The sequence below is a fragment of the Theropithecus gelada genome, chromosome 11 (genome assembly GCF_003255815.1).
Source record: "Theropithecus gelada isolate Dixy chromosome 11, Tgel_1.0, whole genome shotgun sequence".
Lineage (NCBI taxonomy): Eukaryota > Metazoa > Chordata > Mammalia > Primates > Cercopithecidae > Theropithecus > Theropithecus gelada.
In genome coordinates, this window is record NC_037679.1 from 31,054,632 (window position 1) to 31,081,490 (window position 26,859).

Sequence of the window (26,859 nt, forward strand, 5' to 3'; positions counted from 1 at the left end):
TAACCTCTCTGTGCCCCAGTTTTGTCATCTTTAAAATGAGGCTAATGATACTATCCGATCTTATAGAGCTGTTGTGAAAATTGACGAGATAATGCATTGCGAAGCTGCTTAGCACAGTGCTAAGTGTTCAAAAAATGCCAGCTAGCATGTTTCACATGAGTGTACTCTCAGACTTCTAGGTGGCCATATCAGAAAGCACTCATGTCCAGGAAAGGCCCCTGGAGAGTTTCTCATTTTCTCCCGTGACCTTGGGTAATCCTCTAACTTTCAGCAACTCACATTTTCCCTTCTGAAGTGCAGACTATGCAGTTTATATTACAGAATGGTTTTAGATGGAGATAGCACGCTACTTTGCAATGTAAAGTGTTTTAACCATAAATAATAGAGGTAAGGCCTCCCCTAAGAGATGTCGAGCTTCTCCTTGGAGATGGAGGAGGCTTCCCCTGAGTTAATAGCACACCTCCCTTGAGCATAGAGAAAGGCAAGTCACAGGAAGCAGCTTGTGGAAAACAAATGAGAAAATATTGTTTGTGCCAGTGAGGGCCTGTGAAAGATGAATTCCTGACTAAACTTCTTAAGCAGATTAGGAGTGATGCTGTTCATAAATACATGCAGCTCTCCCTGAATAACTAAATAAAGCAATAAATTTGGGGTTTCAAATCTCGGCTGCTCCTCCTTATGAGTTCAAGCTGCTGAGAACTCCAGCCAGGTGTTTGCAGTTTGGCTGTAAGATGGCTTCATTAACATACAAGTATGCAAAGAAGCCATTGGAAGAGTTCCCAAAGATGTTGTTTGCTCTAGTTTTGATGCGTTTTGGATATGTCTTCATGTTTGTACACAGGGGTCCTATGTTGGTGTCTAACTAGCAAGGTTTAAAAGTTCTCTGTAATAAAACAAGGGGAAGTACCTTAAAATGACATGCTTTAGAAACATATAATTGTTTAGCTCTCACAAAAACTTTTTTTTGGCTGTTCACTTTTTCCTCTTTCAAATCTAATTAAGGAGTCTTAGTTCTTCCAAGAAAAAAGCCAAGGCTATAATAGGCAAGGTAAGGGCATTGGATTTTGCTTCTTTGCAAAGGTGTTCTAGCAAAGGCATACTCTTGTTGTATTCCTATTAAATATATTTTCCACAGCGCTGATAGAATCAGTTATGGCCCATTCATTTATTCATTAAGTGATATTTACTGAGCAACTACTATGTGCCAGGATTTAGGAATTCAACTGTTAGACAGCTAGTCCTACTTTTTGGGAGCTTACAGTCAACCGAGGGATATAGATAAGTGAACAGGGACTTTATAGCTTGTGAAGGCAAAGATAGAAGAAGGAGGGCACTCACATCAGGTTCAGAGAGCAAGATGGCTGATCAAAGGTCGTTTCCTGAGGGGAGGCTTCTCTCAGCAGTCAAACTGGTAAAGTTTAATTTGCTGTTACATATGCTTACTGATAGAATAGATGTCAATACTTCAGGAAACGTTTGCATCTAATGGGTTATCTCTACATTGGAAAACTCCTTAGATTGAGATTCAGAAACTGTTGACCTATAATTAAGCCCATGCTTGCCTAATAAGAATGTAATTTCTTTGCAGAATCAGAACCCTGAGATGGGATGAGTCAGCCACACAGATAACTTTGTTCCTTATTGTCCCAGAGAAGGGAATCTTCACCTGAGTTATAGCTCTTACATTTATTTAGCATCTGACATGTGTTCATTCATGTGAGTCTCACAATGGCACTTCAAGGGAGGCAGGATTCATATTATCCCTTAACACAGTCCTGGTATTCATTCACATGATGCTGCACACACAATTGGTGCTTAATACAATTTTGGTGAGGAAAGGAATCCCCATTTTAATAGGTGAATAAAGGGAGGTTCAGACAAGTTAAATGTTGTGTGTAAGACCATAATGCAGAATAATGGCAGGGGCTGAGCCATGTTTTCTGAGTCCTGGTCCAGTCTAGCAAACCACTTCTCAGGAGTTTAGGGTGTTAGGGTAAGTTGTAACCAGACGATACAGCAGAGGCCCTTGTTCATTGTCCTGGAGAGGCAATTTATTGCTACAAAGTGGATTTCAGGGTGTTTAAATCATGCAATCCTCTAAAAAAGGGATTACAAAGCAGCATCGTCTGGTCTGGTTAATATCTGAGGAGTGTGTGTGTATGTGTGTGTGTGTGTGTGTATGCCTGCATCTTGCTTACAGTGTAAAAAATTGCCTATTTTTTACACATCAGAGGATATCACATGACATCCAGATTCTTAGCTTCTCTCAAAAACAAAAACAAAAAAAAAGAAAACCAGCTTCTCTGGCAGTCAGATTGCTTTATACCAGTGGCCAATTGGTCAGAGTTGAGTTGCTGTTGTCCCCTTAAATTGGGTTCATGATCCTCCACTGGGAAGTGGAACTTCATCTTCAATCACCTGCCTGTCCTGCCTCTACTGATTGATTAGGGGAAGGGAAAGAGAAGAGAGGGATTGTCATTCTAAGCTTGGGATTGTCATTCTAAGCTTGGGATTGTCATTCTGGCTACCAGCTCTCTTGGTAGCCAGAGCCAGAGAGTAAGTGGCAAAATAACTTGTCATGAGACACCAGAAATATTTCAAGTCATCATCCTTTATTGTCTCATGAATTTTCACTATCCTTTACCAAATTAATTTTGTGTCCATCAAATAATGCAAACATAAGTAGAATGCTGTAAAGTAATATTACATAGTATTTTGTTTTGTGCTTTGTAATATGGCTTTTTAACAGAGACACAACTTATTATATTTCTAAACTAGCCTCATTGATTGTAATCTCAGCTCTCACGAACGGTGCTAATTGGAGTGCCATTTCCAAATGGTGAGACTAAGAGGACTAGTCTTCCTTTTGTGATTTATTTATAGTGTGTGTTCCTCGTTGACTTTCAACAGGCCTGTGTTGTGTTTCTTAGAAGATCCAGGAGTCACAAAGGAAATGAAGGCACCTGTCCCAGGGCAGGACATGGCAGAATGGCTGCAGGAAAGCTAGACAGACCCCTGTCTTTTCTGGCATACACCAAGCTCAGCTATCAAGAACACGATGTAAACATCAATTCTGGGGGTCTGTAACCTTCAGTCACTCTGGGGACAGGAGGATAGTGTGGTATGGTAAAAAACAGCATAGTCTTTGGGGGTTAGGCACACTTGATTCCAATCTACTTCCATTGCCCTTAAATTTGCAGAAGTTACTCAAGCTACATCTCAGTTTCCCCATCTGTGAAATGGAGGATTTAGCACTGGCAAATAATATAACTTCAATAAGTAGTAGTTATTTTATTTTCTCCATTTTACACACAGGGAACCTAAAACAGAATGGTTAGATAACATCTCCAAGGTCAAGTAAATGGCAGAGCATGCCCTTGAACCTTGGTCTCTCAATCCAAAGTCAATTCTCAAACTACCACATTACATTACTTTCATAGTGTCTGCCTCTCAGGGTTGTTGTGAATATGATGTAAAGTGCTTAACACTGTGTCTGGTGGAGTGCAGGCATCAGTAACTGGCAGTGATTATTATTAGAGAGAGGTGAGCTCAACTGAGCTTAAATGCCTTCTAGAAGTTCAATTACTAAAAGACCCTCAATGTGACAGGGACCCCAGTTCACAGGTGTATCTTTTCAGCCCCATTTACACATACAGATGCTTGGTGTCAGCTCTGAGTATGACAGATGATGATGCTAGTGGTGATGGTTAGTGACTAGAAAAGAAACATGACTTCATTAATAAAAACTTAAAATAGAAGACTGCTCAGTGCAATGGAGTGGCAAGAATGACTCTTCCTGCCAAACATACCTTTCTCGTCAGTTTTCAGACATAAAGTCATCTTCCAGGATTCTCTGTCTTGCGTGGAAAGAAATAGGGGAGAAAGTGCAAGCTCCTTAGACCCAATGTCTAGGAGGGTGTTGCTTTTAGTAATGCAGGAATAAAAATAAAATGACCCTCTAAAAGGCAGTGGTGACTACCCACAGCTCACGTGGGAGTCAGTAAAAACCTCATTTTTCATAGTAGCATTTGAGAGCTGACCTTTAAAATCACCACATCTGGGGAGAATGTGTGATTTGATGCAGAACATTTTAGGGCATGCCAAAGGATGAATGGCTGAGAATGCGCTCATCAGTTTTCTTTTTCAAGGAGCTCAGAATTGCTTAGATTATAAAAGTCAGTTCCTGGGCACTGCCAAAGCTATAGAATTTGCTTAAGCAGGTCTTCTGTGCAAAGTAGATGAAGCACATATATAAATGGAATGCTGATCCATGAACCTGATATGAAAATGATATGTACCTGTGTGTGTGTGTGTGTGTGTGTGTGTGTCCGTGTCCTCACAGTGAAGTTTAGCTGTTTCAAGGTAGCTAGTTATGTAAGTTCAACAAAGGGTCATTTGGGAAAAGATGGACCTGCTTTAAAAGAAGAGCCAAATTCTGTCAATTGCTTTGTTATGGAGATGTTACACTGAGGCTCATGTACTATTTCTAAGGTTCGATGAGTGAGACTGCTGAATATAAAACTAGCTTTTGATTCGTGAAACTCAAAATACCTGCAGGTCCAGAAGGAATAAAAGCAGCCTGTTTGTATTCGTAAAACCCATTTTTAAAGAGACATTGAATTTTGTAAAAAACAGAATTGGATGGATGGACATCTCACAGATTCATCTCCAAGAAAAAATAGCATCTGTCTGATCTTGTGTTTCATCATCTGCTAAATGAAGGTCTGGGCAGTGATGCTGATAGAAATTCCTCGTAGCTGCTAATTCTGAGCAGGTTGGGCTGTGAGGCACTTTGGAGCTTGGATCTATTACAAACTCCTCCATTCCCTAGCATTTTCCCTGGCTAGTCTCCAGTTGGCTACAACCTTCAAAAGCAGCAAACTGAAAAACTTTCCCCCTGACATTTTTGGATGAGAATCCAGATGTCAGAATCAATGGGTCTTCAGAGTTGCCGCTTGTAATGAAGGAGACCAGAAACCACTTAACCACAAAACTGCTGCCTATCTTCTATAGGAGCTACCTGCCAACCAACCTTCATCCATGCTCCAAAAGGCTTGTGGTGTCTTGGGGCCTGACTGTGGCAAGGAGGCTGGTTCCATCCTTCCTCACTGACTTGGGGACCACTGGCTATTGTTTAAAGGGAGTAAAGAGAGAGGTCAAAGAGCAGATCTATTTCTAAACCTATAAGTGAAAACCACTTTGATGGCTACTGTAGACTTTTACAGTCTGTAATACTGGAAAATTGACTGAGGTTAGTAATGACTCACTTAGAAGGCTGGCATCGGCTCTGTTGGCATGCCCTGCAGGGCAACTCTTCTTGCTTATCTATTTCCTCCCTCCCTCTCTTTATCTCTTCCTACCTTGACTATTTGCTGAGTACCTTCTGCATGTCAGGCGGGATGATAGAGGGCAGGAATTCAACAACAACAACAACAACAACAGCAGCAACAACAACAACAACAAAAGTCAGACCTTGTTCCTGATTCCAGGAAGCTCAGGGTCTGGTGGAGAGGACAGGCAGGAAGACTGGCAGTTTCTTTGTGGATTCATATGGGCTACCTTGGGGATGGGAAGAGGGCCACCTAACCAGCCAGATGGACACGAATAAGACAACGGGGCTGGGCAATGACAAGAGCATTCCAAGCAGAGAGAACACAGTGTGCAAAGGCCCAGGTGGAATCTGCAGAGAGCAGGATCAGTCTGTGCAATTGCCACTAGTTCCGCATGGGGTGGACAATTGGGAGGAAGAGGGTTGAGCAATGAAGGTTGAGAGAAAGCGGTGGCTAGACCATGGAGGGCCTTTTCTGCCACCTAAAGAAGTTTGGACTTTTACTCTAGAGCAGTGAGACAATGAAAGGTTGACACTGGGCTACCAGATGGTTGTCATGACCTACCATTGAGTCTTGGAGATGGGAGTATCTTAGATGGGTCTTGCCAGAGTTTTAAGTGTGGGCCAACTGCTTGGGTGGCACCAATGTCAAATGAATGCATGACATTCCTGTTAATCCTTAAGTGAAAGGAAGAGATTGGGGTATATTTCTTTCTTCTTTTTATTATTTTAGAAAATACCATGAAAGGCTGGTATAGGAACTAGTGTTAAATAATAAGTCAGGTGGCCTTCTTTGCAGTTGAAAATGCTCCCGGATAAGCTGAGGAAGGGGCAGTAAAACTGAAATGGCCAGAGAACACTTAAACACAATCATCCATTTATTCTTGAAAGCAACCCAAAAGATATAGGAAGAAATAGTTAAGAAACACACAGAAAAATTCAGACTAAAACAGCGCTGCTGAAAATCGCCTACGTCGACGTATTCTTCAATAAAAGTTGTTTTCTGCTGACGCTTTTTTTTCTTCCTACGGATGTCCCTCTTATGTTTGATGATCAATTTTCCACAAGGTTTGCCGTAATGTTTCCTCAGAGCTTAGGTTTTTACATTTTAATTCATTCGATGACTGTTCTTAACCTAAGACAATGCATGCTGTTTTCACAATTCAGGGTCATCTTTTTCTACCTGACAAGATGTTTCTCAAATTCCAACTCTTCTCTTTTCTCCACTTGTTTTTCCCTCTCTTGCTTTGAGGAGAATCACTGGTAAAAGAGGCCGTCTCTGCTGGTCTCAGGGGAGCCTGTGATCTGGTACATTCTGTAATTTGACTGACCTCCACCTTCCTATGACGTGCCTTTTGGGTTCACTGAAATCACCCCCACCCCACCCAATACCTCAGGCTAGTGTCCTAGACCATTTACTTTTTCCAATAACTTCTCTACTTGCAATCCTTCTAAGATCCCATTTCTCCTTCAAAATTTGGCGCAAGCGTCATATTCACATCCTGAGACAGATAAGCAACGATGATTTCAAGATAGAATGAAATGTTTGTGGTAGGAGTAAAAACAGGAGAGATTTATTGTTATCATTAGTCCCTCTGTATCCATATCGTGCCTTTCTTAAGCAGAGAGACCATCTCTTCAGCTACTTTTGTCATCTCAACCAGAGCGTAGCACAGCAGAATTTAGTACATTTAGTTTAAAAAATGTGGTTTGATGAAGTTGTGACCTACTGATTGCTATGGACCAGCCCTAATGTCTTCCAGCTCTAAGTTTCGAGCATATTTTACACTCTAGCTGGGGTAGGTGGTAAAGGGGTGAGAGTGGGAGGGGACCCTGAGGGGTCTTTACCTTTTCAACAGCAGTGAAATCGTGGGTTTCATTGAGAGGCTCAAAGAGAGTATATGGTAAAATATGAGAATAGAAATCTAGGTTTAGTCACAAAAGGCATTTGGACCAGTGGTACTTGGAATCTATATGATGACCGCCTCCCAAATCTGTGAATGCTTGATTAGTGGGTTCCTATTGCCAAAGGGAAACTTCAAGATGTGACATGGGTGACTTGTGATTACAGAGCAGCTGCAGCCCCAGGATTGCACAGAACCATGTTAGTGAGGACTAGAACTCTGGACTAGCCCTAACATCTTCCACCTCAAAGTTTCTAGCATTTTACAGTCTTAATTTACATAGGACTAGCCCAGGGCAAAATAATAAAGCATGCAAAAACCTGTTTTCTGCTATCTCTTGAAGCCTAGTCCCAGAATTTTTTTTTTTTTTGAGGAGTCCTACTCCCTCACCCAGGCTGGAGTGCAGTGGAGTGATCTTGGCTCACTGCAACCTCCGCCTCCCTGTTTCAAGTGATTCTCCTGCCTCAGCCTCCTGAGTAGCTGGGATTACAGGCAACCGTCCCCATGTCTAGCTAATTTTTGTATTTTCAGTAGAGAAGGGGTTTCGCCATGTTGGCCAGGCTGGTTTCAAACTCCTGACCTTAGGTAATCCACCTGCCTTGGCCTCCCAAAGTGCTGGGATTATAGGCGTGAGCCACCATGTCCAGCACAGAAAAATTTTTAACTCAAGAATCCTTGCTCTGCAAAACAAAGCACTGGTGTAGTCGTTGATGCCTTAGTGTGATTTGGCTTTATGTGTGACTCTCAGGAGTATTTGGAGTTTAAATGATTGAAGAGACAACAAAAATTGATGTCTGGTGGGAGGTTTGAGTGAATGATGTTGGGATAGATATTTCAGAGGCAGTGAGACCTCCATAGTTTAAGCAATGCAGACTCTGTTTTCACTTCTGATTTCCGATGTTGATTTTTGTCACCTTAAAACTTCTATTCCAAAGCTTCCTGTTTAGCTATCAAGCCTCATTCTTATTTCAGTACTATTGTCATTTGCAATTCAATCAAGATTAAGGAATCTTGGTTAAAGGTGGGAAAACACTTGCTGCTTGTAAACTGATATTTTGATATAGCAAAATTCCAACTCTAGTAGCTGGGGTAGGTGGTAAAGGGGTAAGTGCGAGCGGACCTTGAGGGGCCTTTACCTTTCAACGACTTTGTAAGTGTATACATTGACATGCTAGTTGTCTCAAAAACTAGATGGAAAAATGTTAGCAAAAAACACTGTGAAAGGAAGGCTGTGAGCCACAGAGCCCTTTTATGTGTTTTTATTTGCACTTACCAAAGCTACAGCCGCTGATGTTAGAACATCTTTGAGTGATATTCTTCTTTTCTGAGATTTATCTTTTTGTTATGACGTGGGCCCCTAATAGCACAGATGCTTGCTAGATTAGCATCCGATCAGGATCCTGGAATTCCCAGCTTTATAGACATTGAGCCTTTATTTGCCAGATCATGAAGAAGTGACAGTGGTGGGGAGGGTGCGGGGGATGAAATCTAGAAAGGGATGGGGCAGTGTCAGTGGCTGGGGTCATGAGGAGCATAAGGTGATAGCTATTTACACTCATCCTGGAAATATTTCAGTATTTCAACAACAGGAATGGCTGTGCCAGTGTAACTGGCTGACAGTGGCCCTGTATCCATAAGTGCAGTTACTGATAAGAAAAGAATGCTGGATTTGTAGTCGGGAAACTTGTGCGTGATTCCTAGCTTTGGCAACCACTAGTTTTGGAACTGGGCAAACCACTTGAACTTTGAGTCTCAGTATTCCCATCTGTAAAATGGAAATAATAAGTGCTCTATCTACTTCACAATGGACAGTAAGGTAACATATGTGAGAACACTTTATTAAATGAGGAAGTCTTCTTCTGGCTAAGTTTTCCTATTATTTTGTTATTTCTGTATAATTGATGAATTCTGTTCTTTAGTGATAATGTTAATATGGAGCATTTATTTACTCAAACACCAAATATTGTATTGCTGATCTTTTTGGGTTGGGCTGCTTTTTGCACATATTTTTCTTGTTCCCCTCCTAAGTGATGGTGTGGGTTTGGAAGCTACGTAACTAAGCTTTATTAGAACTCGGTACAAGATAAGGATAACTAGGGTCTGAGGACCTGAGGGATTATCTTATAAGTGAAGTACACCAAATTTAGCGTATAACTTTTTGTTACGTTTGGCATATCTCAAACCAATCTCAAATCCATCTTAAAAGAGTCCTTTTAAGTTCTCTTTGATAACTTCTTGCTTCCTGCCTATGTGCTAGATATATAGATAACGGAATTCTAGATGTGGAATGATGTATGTGATTATTTTAAAATATATGCTACCAATATGCAAGATCAAATTTTTAGGGAAGGCGATAGAGAAAATATATCACTCAGTCACTTCCTCACTTGCTTACTCAGGATTTATTTCTTAAATGATGTGTGTAAGCCAATTTCCTGGAGAAAGTGAAAGAAGTAGGCAACTCGGGCTTCCTCCTAGAAGTTTATATGTATCATTTTAATCTAATATGTGAATATTCAAGGACCCTTAGGAAGAGGCTATGTAATTATTTCAAGGAGGGATGCAGAGGGAGTGAGAGGAGGGAGGCAAAAGGGCCCTTCAGTAGGGAAATGGGAACAGTAAATTTCTTTCCCATCAAGTGTTCCTTGACAAAGTCATACATCTCTTTAATTGTGACCTTAGCAAGAACTTCAGGTGCCTAATGCCAAACATAACAAGGGTTTTTCATAAAGTGCTTCTATAAATCACCAGGTGACACCATTACATATTTTATTGGTGTGATTCTGTGTCTGCGGACTTGGTCCCTTCAAGCTTTTGCCACTGCCCGTTTGGCTAGGCCGGAACTGCTGCGAGAATGGTATACTACCAGTAGTGATCTGAAGATGGCAGCATTGGGCGACCTATCTCATTTTCCTAAGCACGCACACTGCAGCTCGGGTCCACAGCGTGTTTGGATTTCAGATTGTCACTCAGACTTTCTTCTGCTTAATGACTGTATGTATGTAAATGCCTCTGCCATTATTCCATAAAAGAAGTCGAGCTATCATTTCTGTTTTGTTTTTTAGTTAATGATTATATGTAATTATATCCAAATAAAATATTTATAAATAATTACATGTCATTAATGGTATGTAAAGTTTGGAATTCATGAGCACCAGCTTTGATGAAAGGTACCCTTCAATTTGGGAGGTGTTAGTCTTAGTATTATTATTTGTTTCTGTTTAAAAGACATTAGTCGCCAAGAATGTGCAATTTTCTTTTACAGGTATTCTTACAAGTCTCAGCGTAGTTTTATTTTTTGGTTTTCTCGATAATAGGTAGGATTATTCACTTGATAAATCTCTAGGGAATATATTATAGAGCTACATCTGGAGAATTCTCTGAGGAAACCAAATTATATTTTCTTAAACTTTCATGAAGCAATTCGTTATCCTCAACTTCTGAAGGGTCTTCAGGGGTCTTGAGTGCAACTCTAAGTAGGCTTTGCATTTAAAACTGTAGCAATGTGTGGTTGTCTCCTCCTCCTGATTAGTGATCATGCCCTATGCATTCTGAGGTCTTCACCAGTATTGAAAACAGAAAGAGAAAAAGAAAGAGAAAAATTATCCTAAGCATGTTTGTGATTCGAATTTTGCTAATAACCTAATTTCAGATGCAACTTACCATTTCTCTTTATCTGTTAGCCACACATGGAGCTGCAAACAGAAAACTGTCTCAAACCAAAAGGTTTAATTCTCTAAACAGAATGGGCTGCAGAAACAGCATTTAGGGGCCTTCCTTGGTTGAGGACAGCAGGAAACCAAAGGGAAAGGTAGATAGGGAATGAGCAGATGGCAGTATGTAAGGCCAGAGTTTCTGGAAGCACTCCCAGATGAGGTCTGGGGCCAGAGAGCATTCTGAGCGATGGGAAGGAAGAGCATAGGGGCTCGTTCCTCTGAGGTTGCTCTGATTCTAGAAGCACATTAACCAAAGACACACTGGGTGAGAGATTTAGCTTTCGATCTTTAGTTGAATTGGTGCAGACCTACCTTTTAATTCCTACCTTAGACTAGAATGGTTTGCTAAATCTATGTGAAGACGGTGTCTATGGCACACCAGATTTTTTCAGAGGCTCTCTTAGTGTGTTTTGGTTTAGATCATAAATGTGACCATGAATTATGTATGCATTGATTTAGCATAAAAAAATTAAACATGTGCTTAATAGGCTGACCCAAATGCTCCTGTAGCTGGCTCTGAATGTGTATTTTGGATGCTTTTGAATTTGACAGCACATTTTTTCCACAAGCTCTTCTATATTCAATGTTAAGGCTCCAAGGATTTCATGCCAGGTGTTGTAAGTGCAATATAAATTAGGAAAATCAGCCAAAGGCACACTAAGAAGATATTGTGACATTCTAGATTTCCTCCATTTTAGATTTTTATTTCTCCATTATTTGGTTGTGAAGGAAAATTATGCATCTCTTAATTTTTTTATCTAGAAACTTTAAAATGTGACAGATGTTGATGTCAAGTTCCTTAAAATCCTGAGCTCTAGAGCTCTTAAATGTCACCGTCTAGACTGCTCCTGGGCAAATCACTTCATCTTCCTCAACTTGAATTTTCCTTTTGGTAAAATAGGAGAGCTGAACGTCCAGGATACTTCCAAGCCTTTGTTCTGTATTCTATGACTGTATGATTACTTCCCTTAATTGCATCCAGAATTATGCAAATTTTTTGGAGGATATACTTGAAGACTGTATTTTAGCTTTTCAACATGTATTTACATTTTTTATCTTGGTTCTTCTCCTAAGGGCTCTGTGATATTTACTTCTCCCAACTCCCTGCCATCCTTAGCCCAAGTCATACTCCTGTTCACTCACCACTCTTGTGTGCCACTGCCTTCTAGCTCGTCTGTTTCCACTCACTGTTGCTCCCCTACAATCTATTTTCCATGCAATACCTCCATGACCTTTTGAAAGCTAAGTTAGTACATATCTTTTACCTGCCTAAAACCCTCCAGCAACTTCCCATTGCTCTTGGAAATAAAAACCTATTCTGCCTCAGGGTCTTTACACTTGCTGTCCTCTCTTCTAGGAACATCATTTTCTCTATATCCTTGCACAACTGCCTTTTAAATTTCTTAATGAAAAGCTGCTTTTAAAGCTGTTTGCAGCTTAAACATTACCCCTTCACAGAAACTATCTCTGACCCTTTTTCTAAAATAGTCACATTCCCTGCTTAATATTTGACATATTATATGGTTTTGTTATATATATAGAATTTATTCCACCTGACATTATCTGGCGATTGATTTTTGTTTTTGTTATTGCCTGTCTCATCCCAGTAGCACATATGCTTCATGGGATCACAGGCTTTGTTGCCTTGTTCATTGCATATCCTTAGCATCTAGGGCAGAGTCTGGCATGTAATAGTTGCTCAAGAAGTATTTGTAGAGTAGGTGAATGAATGGATGGATGGATGTCACAGAATAGATGAACGAATGGATGGATCGATGTCACAGGCAGGAAAACTACAACCCTGAGATCGGAGTCACATAGCTAATTAGAAGCAGAACTCAGACTAGAACTTGGATCCCTTTGTGTGTTTCTTTCTTCCAGGTCATTCTGCCACATGCCAGTTTAACTTAGAGATCATTAATTCATTCACCATTTATTTATTAACCCAGTGCTTATTGAGCTCTTGTTATCTTTCACACACTAGTCTAGATCAGTTGTTCTCAACCAAGGATGATGTTGCTCTCCTGGGAACATTTGCCAATGTCTGCAGACATTTTTGGTTATTAAAAAGGGGGTGGGGATGATACTGGCACCTAGTTAGTAGAGGCCAGAGATGCTGCTAAACATCCTACAATGTACAGGACAGACTTCCACAACAATTATGTAGCCTAAAATGTCAATAGTGCTGACTTTGGAAAACCTTGTCCTAAATGAACAGAGATACCTGCTTTTGTGGAGTTTATAGTCTAGTGTGGGGGGATAGATGATAAGCAGCACATATCATGCATACAGAAATTGCAGTGTATGTCAAAAAGTGGTTCATAGAAAGAATGAAAAGGTGGAACAGAGTAAGGAGGAGTGCTGCTAGGTGCTGTAGGTTGTGATAGAGGGTCGGAAGGGCTGTTATTTTATCTTATTTTTGAGATGCAGTTTCTCTCTTGTTGCCCAGGCTGGAGTGCAACGGCACGAACTCAGCTCACTGCAACTTCTCCCTCTCGATCTCCTGCCTCAGTCTCCTGAGAAGCTATGACTGTATGATTACTTCCCTTAATTGCATCCAGAATTATGCAAAAATTTTGGAGGATATGCTTGAAGGCTTTTTACAGGCACACCACCATGCCCAGCTAATTTTTGTATTTTTAGTAGAGACGGGGTTTCACCATATTGGCCAGGCTGGTCTTGAACTCCTGACCTCAGGTGATCTGATTGCTTCGGCCTCCCAAAGTGCTGGGATTACAGGAGTGAGCCACCACGCCCAGCCTAGGGCTGTAATTTTAGCCTCTTTGGAAGGTAAATCAGGAAAAAAAAATTTACTTCTGGAGGTTAAGCTCCATGACCTGGAAATGGTCAGTCCTTTGGTTCCAGCCCAGTGCTACAGAGCTTTGGATAATTCAACTTCAGAGATCACCCTGACATCAAAAAAATATATAACCTTCCTGAACCAAGGGACATCTTAGCCTCCAAATAAAAATAGAGCAAACTGCCATGTGCTGGAAATAATTATTATTTTCTGCCCCTTTTCAGGAGTGTTTAAATTCTCTTTCTTAACACCTTCAGTGCTCTATCATCACTAATGCAGGACAGTGTTAATTTGATGGAATTTTTATTGCTTGTTGTCAGCATCTCACTTTTCTTTCAGAGCAAAAATAGCGTGAGTTCAGCCTCTCTCAACAGCAACTGCGAGATTTTTTTTTTTTTTTTCTCGTTGTGCAGAGTTTCCTCTGTCTGTTTAGGTTGATTTCCTAAACCCAACAGAACCAATTTAAGATATTAATGTCCTGGGGAAGTTGTAGTAGTTGATGCTGATAAAACTTGGGCTAAGAAAGTGTGTGTGTGTGTGTGCGTGTGTTAGTGTGTGTATATAACAACCGCCCTGCTGCTTTCCAATTTATATTAGGTCAACTTACAGTTTTTTTTGACTTCATGATGGTGTGACAGTGACATGCATTCAGTAGAAACCATACTTCAAATTTGGAATTTTGATGTTTTCAACACTTTATTATGAAATAGGCTTTGTGTTGGATGATTTTGCTCAACTGTAGACTAATGTAAGTGTTCTGAGCACTGTTAAGGTAGGCTAGGCTAAGCTAGTCTGTTCAGCAGGTTAGATGTATTAAATGCATTTTCAACTTAGGATATTATTTTCAACTTACTGGGTTTATTGAAATATAAACCTATTGTAAGTTGAGGAGCACGTACCTACACAAATACATATATAAAGCTACACATGCATATACACATGCAAACATAGATATACATTTAAGATTTTACTAAAAAATTACACTAAAATTGTGGTTTTTGGTAATTTGGTGTCATATAGAGGTACTTGCTTTCTTGGTTGCTCTCTTGTTTCTTTACCAAGCACTGGCACCAACAAATGTTTGTTGAATTGATAAACAAACTGCCAAAAGCAGTTAGCGATTACTGGATTCCAACTTATTTTTCCACATTTGCATAAACTGATTTATGTCACTGAAACACAATTTGGTAAATATATAGCATATTGTTATGGAGGTATCATTGTGATATATTTATTCATTTCTGTATCTGTTTTTTGTTTTTAAAATGATTGCAGGGGATATAATTTGACTCATAGGGCTTCTGAATTCAGGGAGCATAAGACTCTTAGTAGTTAATACTTTTTAAAAATACATTCAACCTAGGGAGAGAATATTAAGCAAGGGAATAGATTTCAATAAATATTCTCAATTTAAATGTATTTAAATTGATAATATTGAAGAAATTATGCACAGCACAGCATTTAGTTTTGGGTGCCATTTTATCCTATCAAATAACTCATTGACCAGTTCACTGGATATGTGTTCTTTTTTTTTAGTGCTATTTCTTCACAATCGAGTTTGGTCTTTGCAAGCAAGAAGGGCAACTGCGGGCATATGGAGCAGGACTCCTTTCCTCCATTGGAGAATTAAAGGTATGAAGCTGTGAATGAAAATACCCTTCCCATGCAAACTGGTTCAAGGTCAGAGAAAATATTGATTTGTTTGTCTGAGCATTCCTACTCACAGATACTCCATAAATATTTAACATAGAGGATTTGGCACCTCAGATGTGGGTGCTGACCTCACTTTTTGCACTTCTGAAAATGGGTCATGCCTTTCTGGGTTTGTAGTGTGACTCAAATGGATGAGCAGCCGTTTGTACAAATCAACAGCAATGAAAAATGTATGCCCAAATCTTGGGTAACAAATGGCTGGCCTAAATTTAATGCTGAAAAGTGGGCCGTGAGCTAGCAGTGATCCTACTGATTGAAGTTCACTCGTGAGCGTGGCTTGGCTCCTCTGATTTCCAACACCTCCCTGGCTCCTTTGGACTCCCCAGCATCTACTTCCTAAAGGGGAGTTTGATGTTATTTCAGCTTCTTCAAAATTAATGTACATTAAAACATGTGTGGACATAAACAATTTGGAGAAATAAACCAAATAAGTATATTATCAGAGAGGTATCTATTATGTGTAATGATGCCTAAAGAATGTCATTTTTTTGGTTTTAAAATACAATAAAATGGTCATTTTTTCCAGAAATGTTGAGACCTGGAATATTCTGATAATTTAAATATTCTTGCCATTTAAACCATGGGGGGATAGCAAGTTTTGGTGAATTTTAAATACAGTGTGATATACAATCTAGAATAGTACTGAAAATAATTGAACCTTTCTTTGACTATTCAGACTAAGGTCAGGATTGTAGATCATTCTTATTTTGAGCATTGATTATCCTTATGTAATATAAATGGGAAGTATATAGTTATTGATACTTTTTGGCCATTTGCATTATTGAGAGATGCAAAGTAATTATAGTTTTATTGAGTCTGGTTATTTGATGACTTCATTCATTCTTCAAACATTTGGTTGAACACCTAGTGCCATGTACTATGGCAGTCACTGGGGATAAAAAGACAAGTAATAATGATGAAGAATAAGAAGAAAGGCCAGGTGCATTGGCTCATGCTTGTAATCTCAGCACTTTGGGAGGCTGAGGTGGGCAGATAACCTGAGGTCAGGAGTTCAAGATCACCCTGGCCAACACGGTGAAACTACACCTCTACAAAAATGCAACAATTAGCTAGGCATGATGGCGGGTACCTGTAATCCCAGCTACTCAGGAGGCTGAGGCAAGAGAATCACTTGAACCCGGGAGGCGGAGGTTGCAGTGAGCCGAGATCACGCCACTGTACTCCAGCCTGGGAACAGAGGAGACTCTGTCTGGAAAAAAAAAAAAAAAAAAAGAAAATAATGATAACAGTCAGAACAAGCATTTAAATAGACAATATTTCTGGTGCTTTAGACGTATTAACCCATGTAATGCTCATAAGAACCCAATGAGATAAGGGATATTTTTATCACAGATGAGAAAACTGAGGCATAAAGACATTAGGGAACTTGCCTAAGATCACACAGTTAATAAGTGCTGAGCTGGGCTCAAATCCCAGCCATCTAGGCTCTAGGATCTGAGCTCCTAACCACTAGGCTGCACTCCCTGGGATCCCTGCCATCAGAGAGTTTACAGTACACTTTAGTGCAAGAGATAAACAACCAACCACATAATACAAAGAGTGTGACAATGCAAGAAATGTGCCTGGCTCATATTAGGCCATTCCTGAGAAGCCTTCCTGTCAAGGGCCCTGCTGTCCATGGTGATTCTTGAGGGATGGAAAGGGTAAACAAGGAAAGGATGGGGTACACAGATCTGTCAGTGGAGGGCCACGTGTGGACCCTCAAGATTCTAGTTGAAGTCTGGTCCATTGAAAGAACTGTCTGGAGTTCACTGGAATACAGGATAGTAATATTCAACCTAACAAAAACTTGATGACCTGATGTAATGTGGTAATTTTTTTAAAAACTAAATTCTCAACAAAGAATCTATTTGCTGTTAATCTTAGTGCAGTGGGCAAAGCCCACAGCAACAGCGTGATGTCATATCCCCATAAGACTATGCACTCTATAGAGTGTTTCTTGATTTCCCTGAATAATAGTCAGAAAATGATGTAGTTCTTGAGCTGTGTCTATTTATATCCTCCTCAGACGGTTTATAAGTTGCACCAGAAACAAAGGAAACAGATCTCTCTCATGGCCCTGACTTTCCACAGGGTCTTCTGGTCTGGTTAATGAGGCATGTGTGGGCAGCATTAGGATGAATCTGTTGTTTTTGTTCCTACCAGTGTGGACAGAATCATCTGGAAATGGAAATCAGCCAGAAATACGTACCAAGAAGGGCATTGTTCACAGAGTACCTTCTTGCTCTGGTCCATTACCTCCAATCATTAGCGTTCTTCCATTCTCAAATTTCAATACCTCAACATCCTTATGATTGCTATGATTGGACCATTTTTACAGTTCAGAAATACTTTTTATGTGAAATATCTTCTGATTTTTCACAGAGAATATGTAATACAAGATGCTTTCCCTAGCACCTCTTCCCCCACATTCTCCTTGCCCTGCTTGTGAAGGTACCCCAGAGCCCTCTCAAAGCATTTCTGAGAACTTTTAACCTTTATTTAAATGAAAAAATGATAGTCCTGGACCCATGTAGGGATAACTTTATAAATAACGTTATCATTATTCCTGTGTAAACAAGCTTACAGTTTTGAGTGCAGTTACCTTTTGCAGTAAAATATTTTATGCTGTTCCAACTGCAGCCCAAATGTAAGTCCCAGCTACTAGAGGGTTTTGGTGTCATCTTTATAACTTTTTAGATGGAGTTGCTGGAGGTTTTGGTGTCATCTTTATAACTTTTACATAAGTATCCACAATCACCTTCTCTTCTTAAACAGAACACATTCTACACTTTGTGCTATAAGGGGCTAAATTTTCCTGAGGCATAGATGTTGCTCTTTAGAGCTGGCCAAGTACTTCCAAGTGGTTTATCTATAGTTCAGATAACTTTCATTTTTTCCTCTTTTTTTTGGACAATAGAAACTTATTCTTTTTGAAGATAGAAACAAAATAAATATGGAAAAGCTTGTAAAAGTTAGCATAAATCTTATAACCATAAACACCACCTTTTCCCCCACAGCAGTGGTTGCCCCTCTTTTATTCTAATGATCTATTCTGTGGTGTACTTACAGGAATACCAAAAAGTGCATTTGGGTGGGGCTTTTCCATACCTTTCATCACTGTGGAGAACAATTAACAATGAGCTGAATCACCTGGAACACTGACTTTAGAGAAAAGTTTGAAAGTAGGATAATTGCTTTACCCATAGTCTAACTTGTGTCTTTCACACTTTTTCTCTTTATCCTGAGTTAATCTAACTATATGTCTATCATTTTTGATTTATTATTTGCTTGCTTATTCATTTATTTTGTTCAACAAACACAAAATTGATGGTCCAAGATTTCAAGAACTTGGAATGTAGTAGGGAAATTCTAAGAAAGTGATGATATGGATCTTTGTTGAGTCCAATTCTCTTAGAGAAGTGACAGTAAAGTTTTTTCACTTTAGGTGGTGAGGAAATGATTGCTAGTCAATGAATTGGCTGAGTCTTATATCAAAAAGCTAACCCATCTCAAAAGCAAAAGGCAATTTCTACTTTTTCATGAGTAAGGGTAAGGTCTAGATATTTATATCTTTTAGGCCAGAGATTAGATTTTTTTTTTTTTTTTGCAAGTAGCCTTAACATCCACCCCATAGTAGTTGCTGACATATTACATATAAATATATCTATTTTGCTCTTTGAGTTTTGAAAAAGCTGATGGTTTAAACAAATTTTACTTATGATTTTTTGGCTTTAGTTTTAGGATATCTTGCATGGCAAATTAATTGTGTTGCCTTGATATAGCTATTAATCAGCATTCTCAGAATAGCTTTATATTTAATACAAGCAATTTGTATTTATTACCACTTGCAGCAACTCTGGGAGGTGGTCAGAATTACTGCTAGTCTGTATAGGAGAGGCCCAAAGGCTTTGCAGGTTCTCTGGTGTCATCTGTTTGGTCAGTGGTGTGACTAGAGTAAGGACTCGCTGCTCCTGAGCTCTCACACATTTACCTTGTTCAGATGGCTTTCGAGTCCCCTCCTCCTGCTCTTTCTTCTCATGAAGTTGGTAGTGCTGTTGGTAATGACAGAGTAAATGCTGGATGTTGGGAGCTGGAAACTGTGTCTTTGGTTTTTGTGGAACGATTGCTTGAAGATGGAGGTTGTTCCCTTGGCCCTGCAGCTTATTCAAATTGGTGTAGCCTAATTGCCAATTTAAAAAAGTGTAATGCATCATTGCCTAATTTGGCAATGGGGATATAGATGTCACATTGTGCTTATTTGGCAGGATAAGCCTTTGAGGGAGGCTCAAAAATATTATATAGACACATAATGCATTTATACATATATGTATGTATTTGTTGTTCTTTTGATGTGGGAAAAGATGATTGTGGTGTGAGTGTAGAGTGTTTGCAAATTCTTATTCAGAATCTAGGGCCCAAACTATTCACAAACCTGACTTCATACTTGAGGTTTTTTTTTTTTCAACTTTAACCAGTCCTAATATAGATAGTGAGGATCACAGGGTTTGCGTCTAGAATAGTTGAGATAATAACTGTCATTGCAAAAGCAGGTGTCTGGGAAGGAAGATTTTAAACTGATGAACCCAGGGCAGGCACTATCATAGTCTAGGACCTGAAAGCCTCAGATCTGGGGCCATTTCATTCTCTATGGGTTTCAGACCCCTGAGGGAGGAGGGCTGCACAAATGGTGGAAGGTTTGGCTGAACATATTTGTACACAAAGCATCATTGCTGGACTGAATTAGTGATGATAACTAAATATACTGAGCACTTCCCGTGCCAGGCACTTTGCATCCATTATCTCTTTTAATTTTGACCACAACCCCAGGTTATAGATATGACTATTAGTATTTCCATTTTCCAGATGAATACTCAAATAGGCTTACAGAGATAAAGTAATTTGCCCAAGGACACGTAGTTAGGTAGAGATGGAGTCAGATTTACACCTCAATTCTTAACCATAAAGACCTGTATTCTTAACCATAAAGACCTGTATTTTTAACTACCTTATAGTATTGTCTACTAATAGTTGGATTCTGGGAAATTTTTTATATTGAAAAGAAATTTTTATATTAAAAAAACTGGAATGGCAAATAAGTCTTAACTTGTGCACCAAAGTCAATTAATTGGTAGTAACCACCTCTGTGGAGAAGGGTGGGAAGTCCATCCCCAGGCCCAGTGGGAAGGGCTGCTATGGTCAATTTATTGTGGCTGGTGTGGAGGGAGGTAAAGGTAGTATGAGTGCTGTATACTTGCGGTCTGTTAAAATTATATTTCAAGAAGAGTCTTAGAATTCATCTAGGTCAATCTTTTCAGTTTATCAAAGATAAAGCTGCTGCCCAACATGGGGTAGTTTCACTCATTTGATATTATACGTCTAGCCTCTGGAGACAGCTACATTTAGAACCCAGGTCTCCTGGTTCCCAGCCCTGTGCCCTTGTCTCTAGCACTATGGGTAAATCCAAAATAGTCCTTTTAGAGAGTGTTCTGAGGAGAGAAGGTGACTCTCAAGCATTCCTGTACTTTAAAAATGGCTTCAAAGTAAAAGATTGTCAACCAGATTCTGTCAGCATTATAAAGCTTCTCTCTGCAGGAAGTTGGATTAATTCTTGCAAACTTCAGGATATCAGACTGCTACCATTTCAAGATGGAATCACTGCAGAGTTCCCTGGGGACATCAAGTAGTTTGGTTCAATGTTTACAGAGAATCCACTCTGGACATAGAGAAGAGGGTACAATAGCTGCTCCCCAAAACTGAGGGGCTTAGAGTGAGACCTGGATAGAAACTGAGAAGCAAACTCAGTTGGACTTCTGCATTGGGCAATAGAAGGTGGAATCAAAGACATGGATGCTATTTTATACCTCTTGGGACACACTGTAATATTCAGAGATAGGAGATTTCGTGGGCTGCATGGATGTTCCTGGAACTCAGCACACAGTCAGCTCATGGTCAGGTAAATGAGGCCATTTATATGGGTGATCATCACTTCGTTTGTTGGCTTCATTCACTGGCTGCTCCCCCAAATCCAGGTTCTTGTCATCTCCAGGCTAATCCATGGGTACCATTATTACCCCTGTATTCATTAACAGCCAAACAGCAGCACTGGTCCCATACTCCTTGGGTAGAAAGGTCTCCAGCAGGTAACCAGCATATCACATGCATAGCAGGCTCCTGAGGATAGTCTGCATTTTTGAGAACTTAAGACAATTAACTTCCAGTTTTTCCTTTAAATATTACATTGGCCAAGTGTGATCCATATTGCCAAATGGTCTGTCTCAAATTACACATGTGTGAACCCACTGTTTTTTCTTGAAATCTGGGGCAGAGTGTCCTATGCTCTGGGCCTTTTCTTGATCTACTTTAATCCTTTTTAGCTGTTAAAATGACTAAATAAGTATCTGGATATCCAGTGGAATTGTCACAAAATGATTTTTTTTTCCAAAACCACACTGATTTCAGTCTCTGTCGTTGCATACACACCTCTGGAGGCATCCTCTATACATAGTGACTGCTAAGGTTGCTAATGTCTTATAGAAGCAATGGAGACACAAACAGATGAGTTTCACTTCTTTCTTGTGCTTGTCCTTGACCCAGTGAAATGTCTTTAGCTTAGCAAGGATGTCCCAAGGGAGCCATGGCTTTAATGTTCTTACAGCCTGTTCTGCTACCACTCTGGCCATGCCCCGGAATGCAGGGATGAGAGAGTAGAAAGATTGAACACATTGAGCCAGCCACTGTCCTTCTTTCCATATGTACTGATGGATGAATGGACTATTAGAACAACATAGTACATTAATTGTAACCAGAGTGTATGGATGCAAAGAAAGCTAATTTGAATTCTGAAAATCACGGCAAGCCAATAGGAAGCCAATTTTTGCAGAGAAGCGACAGCTTTCATAAAGGGACATTTTGTTTCTTGAAACTGCGAATTTGTTTCTAAAATTGTGGACAGAATTATTGGTCATGTGGAACCAAAATCCCTTGATGTTCACTGCCCTGCGTTGAATCTAGCACAAATGCATTTGCAAGTGTAGTGACCTTCTGCTTATAATGAAGTTGTTCTGTGGGCCAAAAAAAATGAGTTCACACTGAGAGGCCCTCTGCATTCTGTGATTCATACGTGCATTTATCTGGACAACGGAACTTTGTAGGAAAGCAAATCACATGCAGGGTGCCCTTTCTCTTACATGTCAGTCTTTTGGTTCTCAATTGCATTTTCAAACTTAGGGAACCACAGACTTCTTCATGGAGGGCTATAAATCATTCCATGCATTTTGAAATTGTTGGAGGAATGCACCAAGAATATTGAACAGGAAAGGGTTTTCAGAACTTCTCCAGGGAACCTTAGCTGTTAGACACTGAGAAGGTAGAAAAGCACAATGGGTAGAATCCAGAGGCTGGCATAGAGATTGTCTTCAAAATCTTCCAGACCTGGACTAAAGTTACTCAGACCTGGACTGAAGCCCCAGTTTTCCAACTCTCAGTTCGCGGCAGTTTCTGCTACTCCATTTTTTTTTCTCTCTGCTTCTCTCTCCCAACTAATTTCCCCCTTAAATTAAGAAAAAGAAGCAAGAGGAGTATTTCTCAAAATATAGTTCACAACCACTTATGTCAGAGTCACCTTGGATTCCTTTAAAATGAAGATTTCTGGGTTTCATCGAGACCTGCCAAATGAAATTGAGACCCTGGATATCTGCATTTTCATAAGCTCCTCAGTGATTCTTATGCACATTGCGTTTTTAGAACCATCAATCTAGGGTCTATAAATAGCCAGGCGGCACATGGCAGGAAATGACCACTAACTTTTAACATCACTGAATTTATCTTGAGAATATAGTCATTCATTGTTCCCTGCTGTTCTTAGTGCCAGTCATGTAGTGAGCTGAACGGAGCTAATGATGGTTCAAAGAGTAATTACACCAGCTTTCCCGTTTTTCTAATACCTGCTCTTGGCATAACTCTAACTATTAGTATGAGCTCCTTTTCTTCTCAACTGGCAATATGTATCTGCTGTATATTGCTCTGCTGTAGTTGCTGGAAGGTAAATGAATGCTTTGTAAGTATCCTCAAATATACAGGCCCATTCCAGACTCTGTTGATACACAGTACCTGGCCTCAAAATATCCTGCAATGAGTCAACAAATAGTTTAGTCAGAGCCTCAATTACCTCTCCCTGCAGATAATTATTACTTCTGCCATTTAAGTGAAATTTTAGTACATTGCTTATAGCAATAAATTTAGGAGCATATTTATGCTGTCCCTGATTCTACTCATAGCATATATTTAAAATCCCATTTCTGTGGGGGTATAGCTCTGAACTGTCCTTCAGTATGAATTTGGTTGGTAATAAATTAAATAATACCATAATCTCATTTTCTCCCACAGTACCTAGTACACTTAAAAAACCAAACCAAACAAACAAACAAACAAAATCCTAGTGTCCAATTTACCCTGCACACAGGAGAGTTCTATATTTCATGACAAGCTAGTAACTGAGCAGCTCTGTAGGATTACCAAGCTATCAAATGTGTTGTAAAAATGTGATGTCACGGCACTTTGGAAGTCTCATTACAGAGTTTAACGGGTTTTGTGGTATATTTTGCAGCATGCCCTTTCTGACAAGGCATGTGTGAAAGCCTTTGACCCAAAGACAACTTGCTTACAGGAATGCCTTATCACCACCTTCCAGGAAGCCTACTTTGTTTCAGAAAGTTTTGAAGAAGCCAAAGAAAAGATGAGGTAAACTTTTTTCCTCCTACCTAGAGAAAATAACTCTTTATTTTTCTGTCTCTATTCCTTCCTTTTGTCTATCTCTTGTACAAATGAGGGTTGATCACATCTCTTTCTATTTCTGTTTATTCTGCAGGGACTTTGCAAAGTCAATTACCCGTCCCTTCTCAGTATACTTCAATCCCTACACGCAGAGTATTGAAATTCTGAAAGACACCAGAAGTATTGAAAATGTGGTGCAGGACCTTCGCAGCGACTTGAACACAGTGTGTGATGCCTTAAACAAAATGAACCAATATCTGGGGATTTGATGCCTGGAACCAATGTTGTTGCCAGCATGATCTTTTTGCGGCTTAGCAGCAATTCCATCAGTGTCATATAACACAAATAACCTTCTGTGTCATGGCTTGGCTAATAAGCATACAATTCTCTATATCTATACCATCTTGTAACTCACTGTGTTAATATCTAAAACACCATAAGAAACCCAATGGCAGATAACCACTCATTGTATGAAAGAATGTAATATGTTTAAATGTCTTAAAAAGATTTGACATTCCTGCTTAGTCTCCTTAACCAAACTGCATCTACTTAAAATTCGTAAACAAATAGCCCTCTTACGAGTCTAACTTAAGCCCTTTTCTTTTTCAGATCTAAGCCTTTCCTCTGTGTTCGTTAGGTAAAATGAAAAAAGCAGTAAAGCTATTTCCATTTTCAACAGTATCAGTGTTTTCACAGCGTTATTTGATATAAACCCAGAATTGTAGGAAACTTCTCATCACAATAACAAAAGATTCAATATTCTGTTTCAAAAATTGTTGAGGTAATACAGCATTGGAATGATTTTTAGGTTGAATATTTACACAAGGCAAGAGAAGACCTTTTTATAAATGGAATATGGAGCTTGCATTGACCTTGTAGAACCTGAGTTATGGAAAGCTTCCTGAAGCATTTTGGAAGATAGTACTTTCAGAAAGGACATTAGGAAAGACTAAACAGTGGACAGTCAATCTTGGGACTATGAATTTTTTGCTGAAATAAAGTAAATTATCATGCTTAGGAGGTTAAACAATTTTTTTCTGGTCAGAGGAGAATAAAATCACAGAGCTATAAAGATCATCTCTGATTTCAGAGATGTGGAAATTGAGTCACAGAGAAGTTGTGATTTGCCTGAAGCAGCACAGTTAGTTGTGCGCTAGCATTCATCGTCCATTGCACTTTCCTTTTGTTTTCCTGATAAATTCGTCCTGGTGTGTGCATGTGTGAATATGTTATTGGAGATGGGAAATAATGCCTATCCAAACTAATGTTTATCAGTAAATAGAACTTGGTTTGTGGTGAAGGGTTGCCAACAGTATATTTGTTGTTTCCCCTCACAGCTGCACATCAGTCCAGATCTGTGGAAGGTTTTTCACTTTCCCAAAGTTTGGGCAACTTTGGGTAAACAGTAGTGACGCAGCACAAATTTTTGGTGGTCTTTGCAGTAAAAGATGACATTAAGTGGTTAAGTGAACAAATAGAAAACTGCTAAGAGTGAACGAATTTCTTCGGATTCCCTCACCGAACATAACTACTGTTCTTCTGATTCTGCATTTGGTAGTAAGGAACACTGGACTGGGGAAGGAGGGGGCAAGAAAAATTAGAGAAAAAAAAAATGATAAAATAACTTTTAGCAATTTAAAATATTTACTTGAGCAATTTCCAAAGATGTTCTTTTAGTAAGAAATTACATATAATTTTAAACTAATTCATACTCTTATATGGAGCCCACGAAGGGTCAGAAATCTTTGAACTAAATATATTCAGGAAGAACATGAGAAAGAGCTAAAAGACACATCAGGGAGAGATCAAACTAAAATGAAAACTCAGATGTTTGAGTGTTGGTTGTCTTAACTATTGAGGATCTTTTATCTCTGAAGCATTCTCAGAACAACTGAATTTTGAGAAATAATTTGGTGGATAGAATGTGAGAGTCACAAAATATAAACGCTATTCCGGGTGAAGGGAATAGTGCCTTGAAAAACTGGTGGTAGAGAAATGAGGAACAAGCTAAACCAAATTTAAAAGATCTAGATTGATCAAGCAGTCATAAATTTTGATAGTTTCATAGATCCATAAATATATAGCTTCTTATATCTTGCTTTGCTAACTTTAGATGACCCTGAATAAATTACTTATAAATTAGAATCCAGAATCATAATCCAGAATAGCATATCCACAAATTTTCAGAACTGGTTGCTGAATTTTCTCAGAGAAGAAAATTGCCTAAGAAATGCTCAGTGTCTGCCTTTGGTGTTATTTTCATAATTTGGTATTGCTTTAGACACAAGTCCTAGAGTCCTGTCATATATATATTCATTAAGAAACCCCTACAAGTAGCTTCCCCCTCTAGTCGCATGAGATTAGAGCTTCTTAATTAAATATACTTGAGAGAAAATTATATTTAATTGTAAACAAATTCCCTCAACAAAAATAGCATTTGAGGTGTCTTCTGCTTGGCTTGTAGTGGAATCCAGTTTTCTAATATGTGCAAAATCTATCTTGTTTCAAAAATAGAAGAGTTACAAAGTAAATGGGCTTTCCCACAGAGCTTATATAGGTATCATACAAGGAAGTGGAATTACTTGATTCTTTTTAGATTTGTTCTCCATTTGGAATAGCAGT

The 26,859-nt window shown here is 39.3% G+C and overlaps 1 protein-coding gene across 1 annotated transcript in view; it reads left to right on the forward strand.

Moving 5' to 3' along the window:
• TPH2 (tryptophan hydroxylase 2) overlaps nucleotides 1–25,250 on the forward strand; it is a 91,621-nt gene extending 66,371 nt beyond the window's left edge. The window contains exons 9-11 of the mRNA XM_025402950.1: nucleotides 15,286–15,381; nucleotides 24,071–24,204; nucleotides 24,332–25,250. Coding sequence (XP_025258735.1) covers nucleotides 15,286–15,381; nucleotides 24,071–24,204; nucleotides 24,332–24,506 — 405 coding nt within the window. The 3' untranslated portion in view covers nucleotides 24,507–25,250. The remainder of the gene's footprint in view (nucleotides 1–15,285; nucleotides 15,382–24,070; nucleotides 24,205–24,331) is intronic.
• The last annotated feature ends 1,609 nt before the right edge of the window (nucleotides 25,251–26,859 follow it).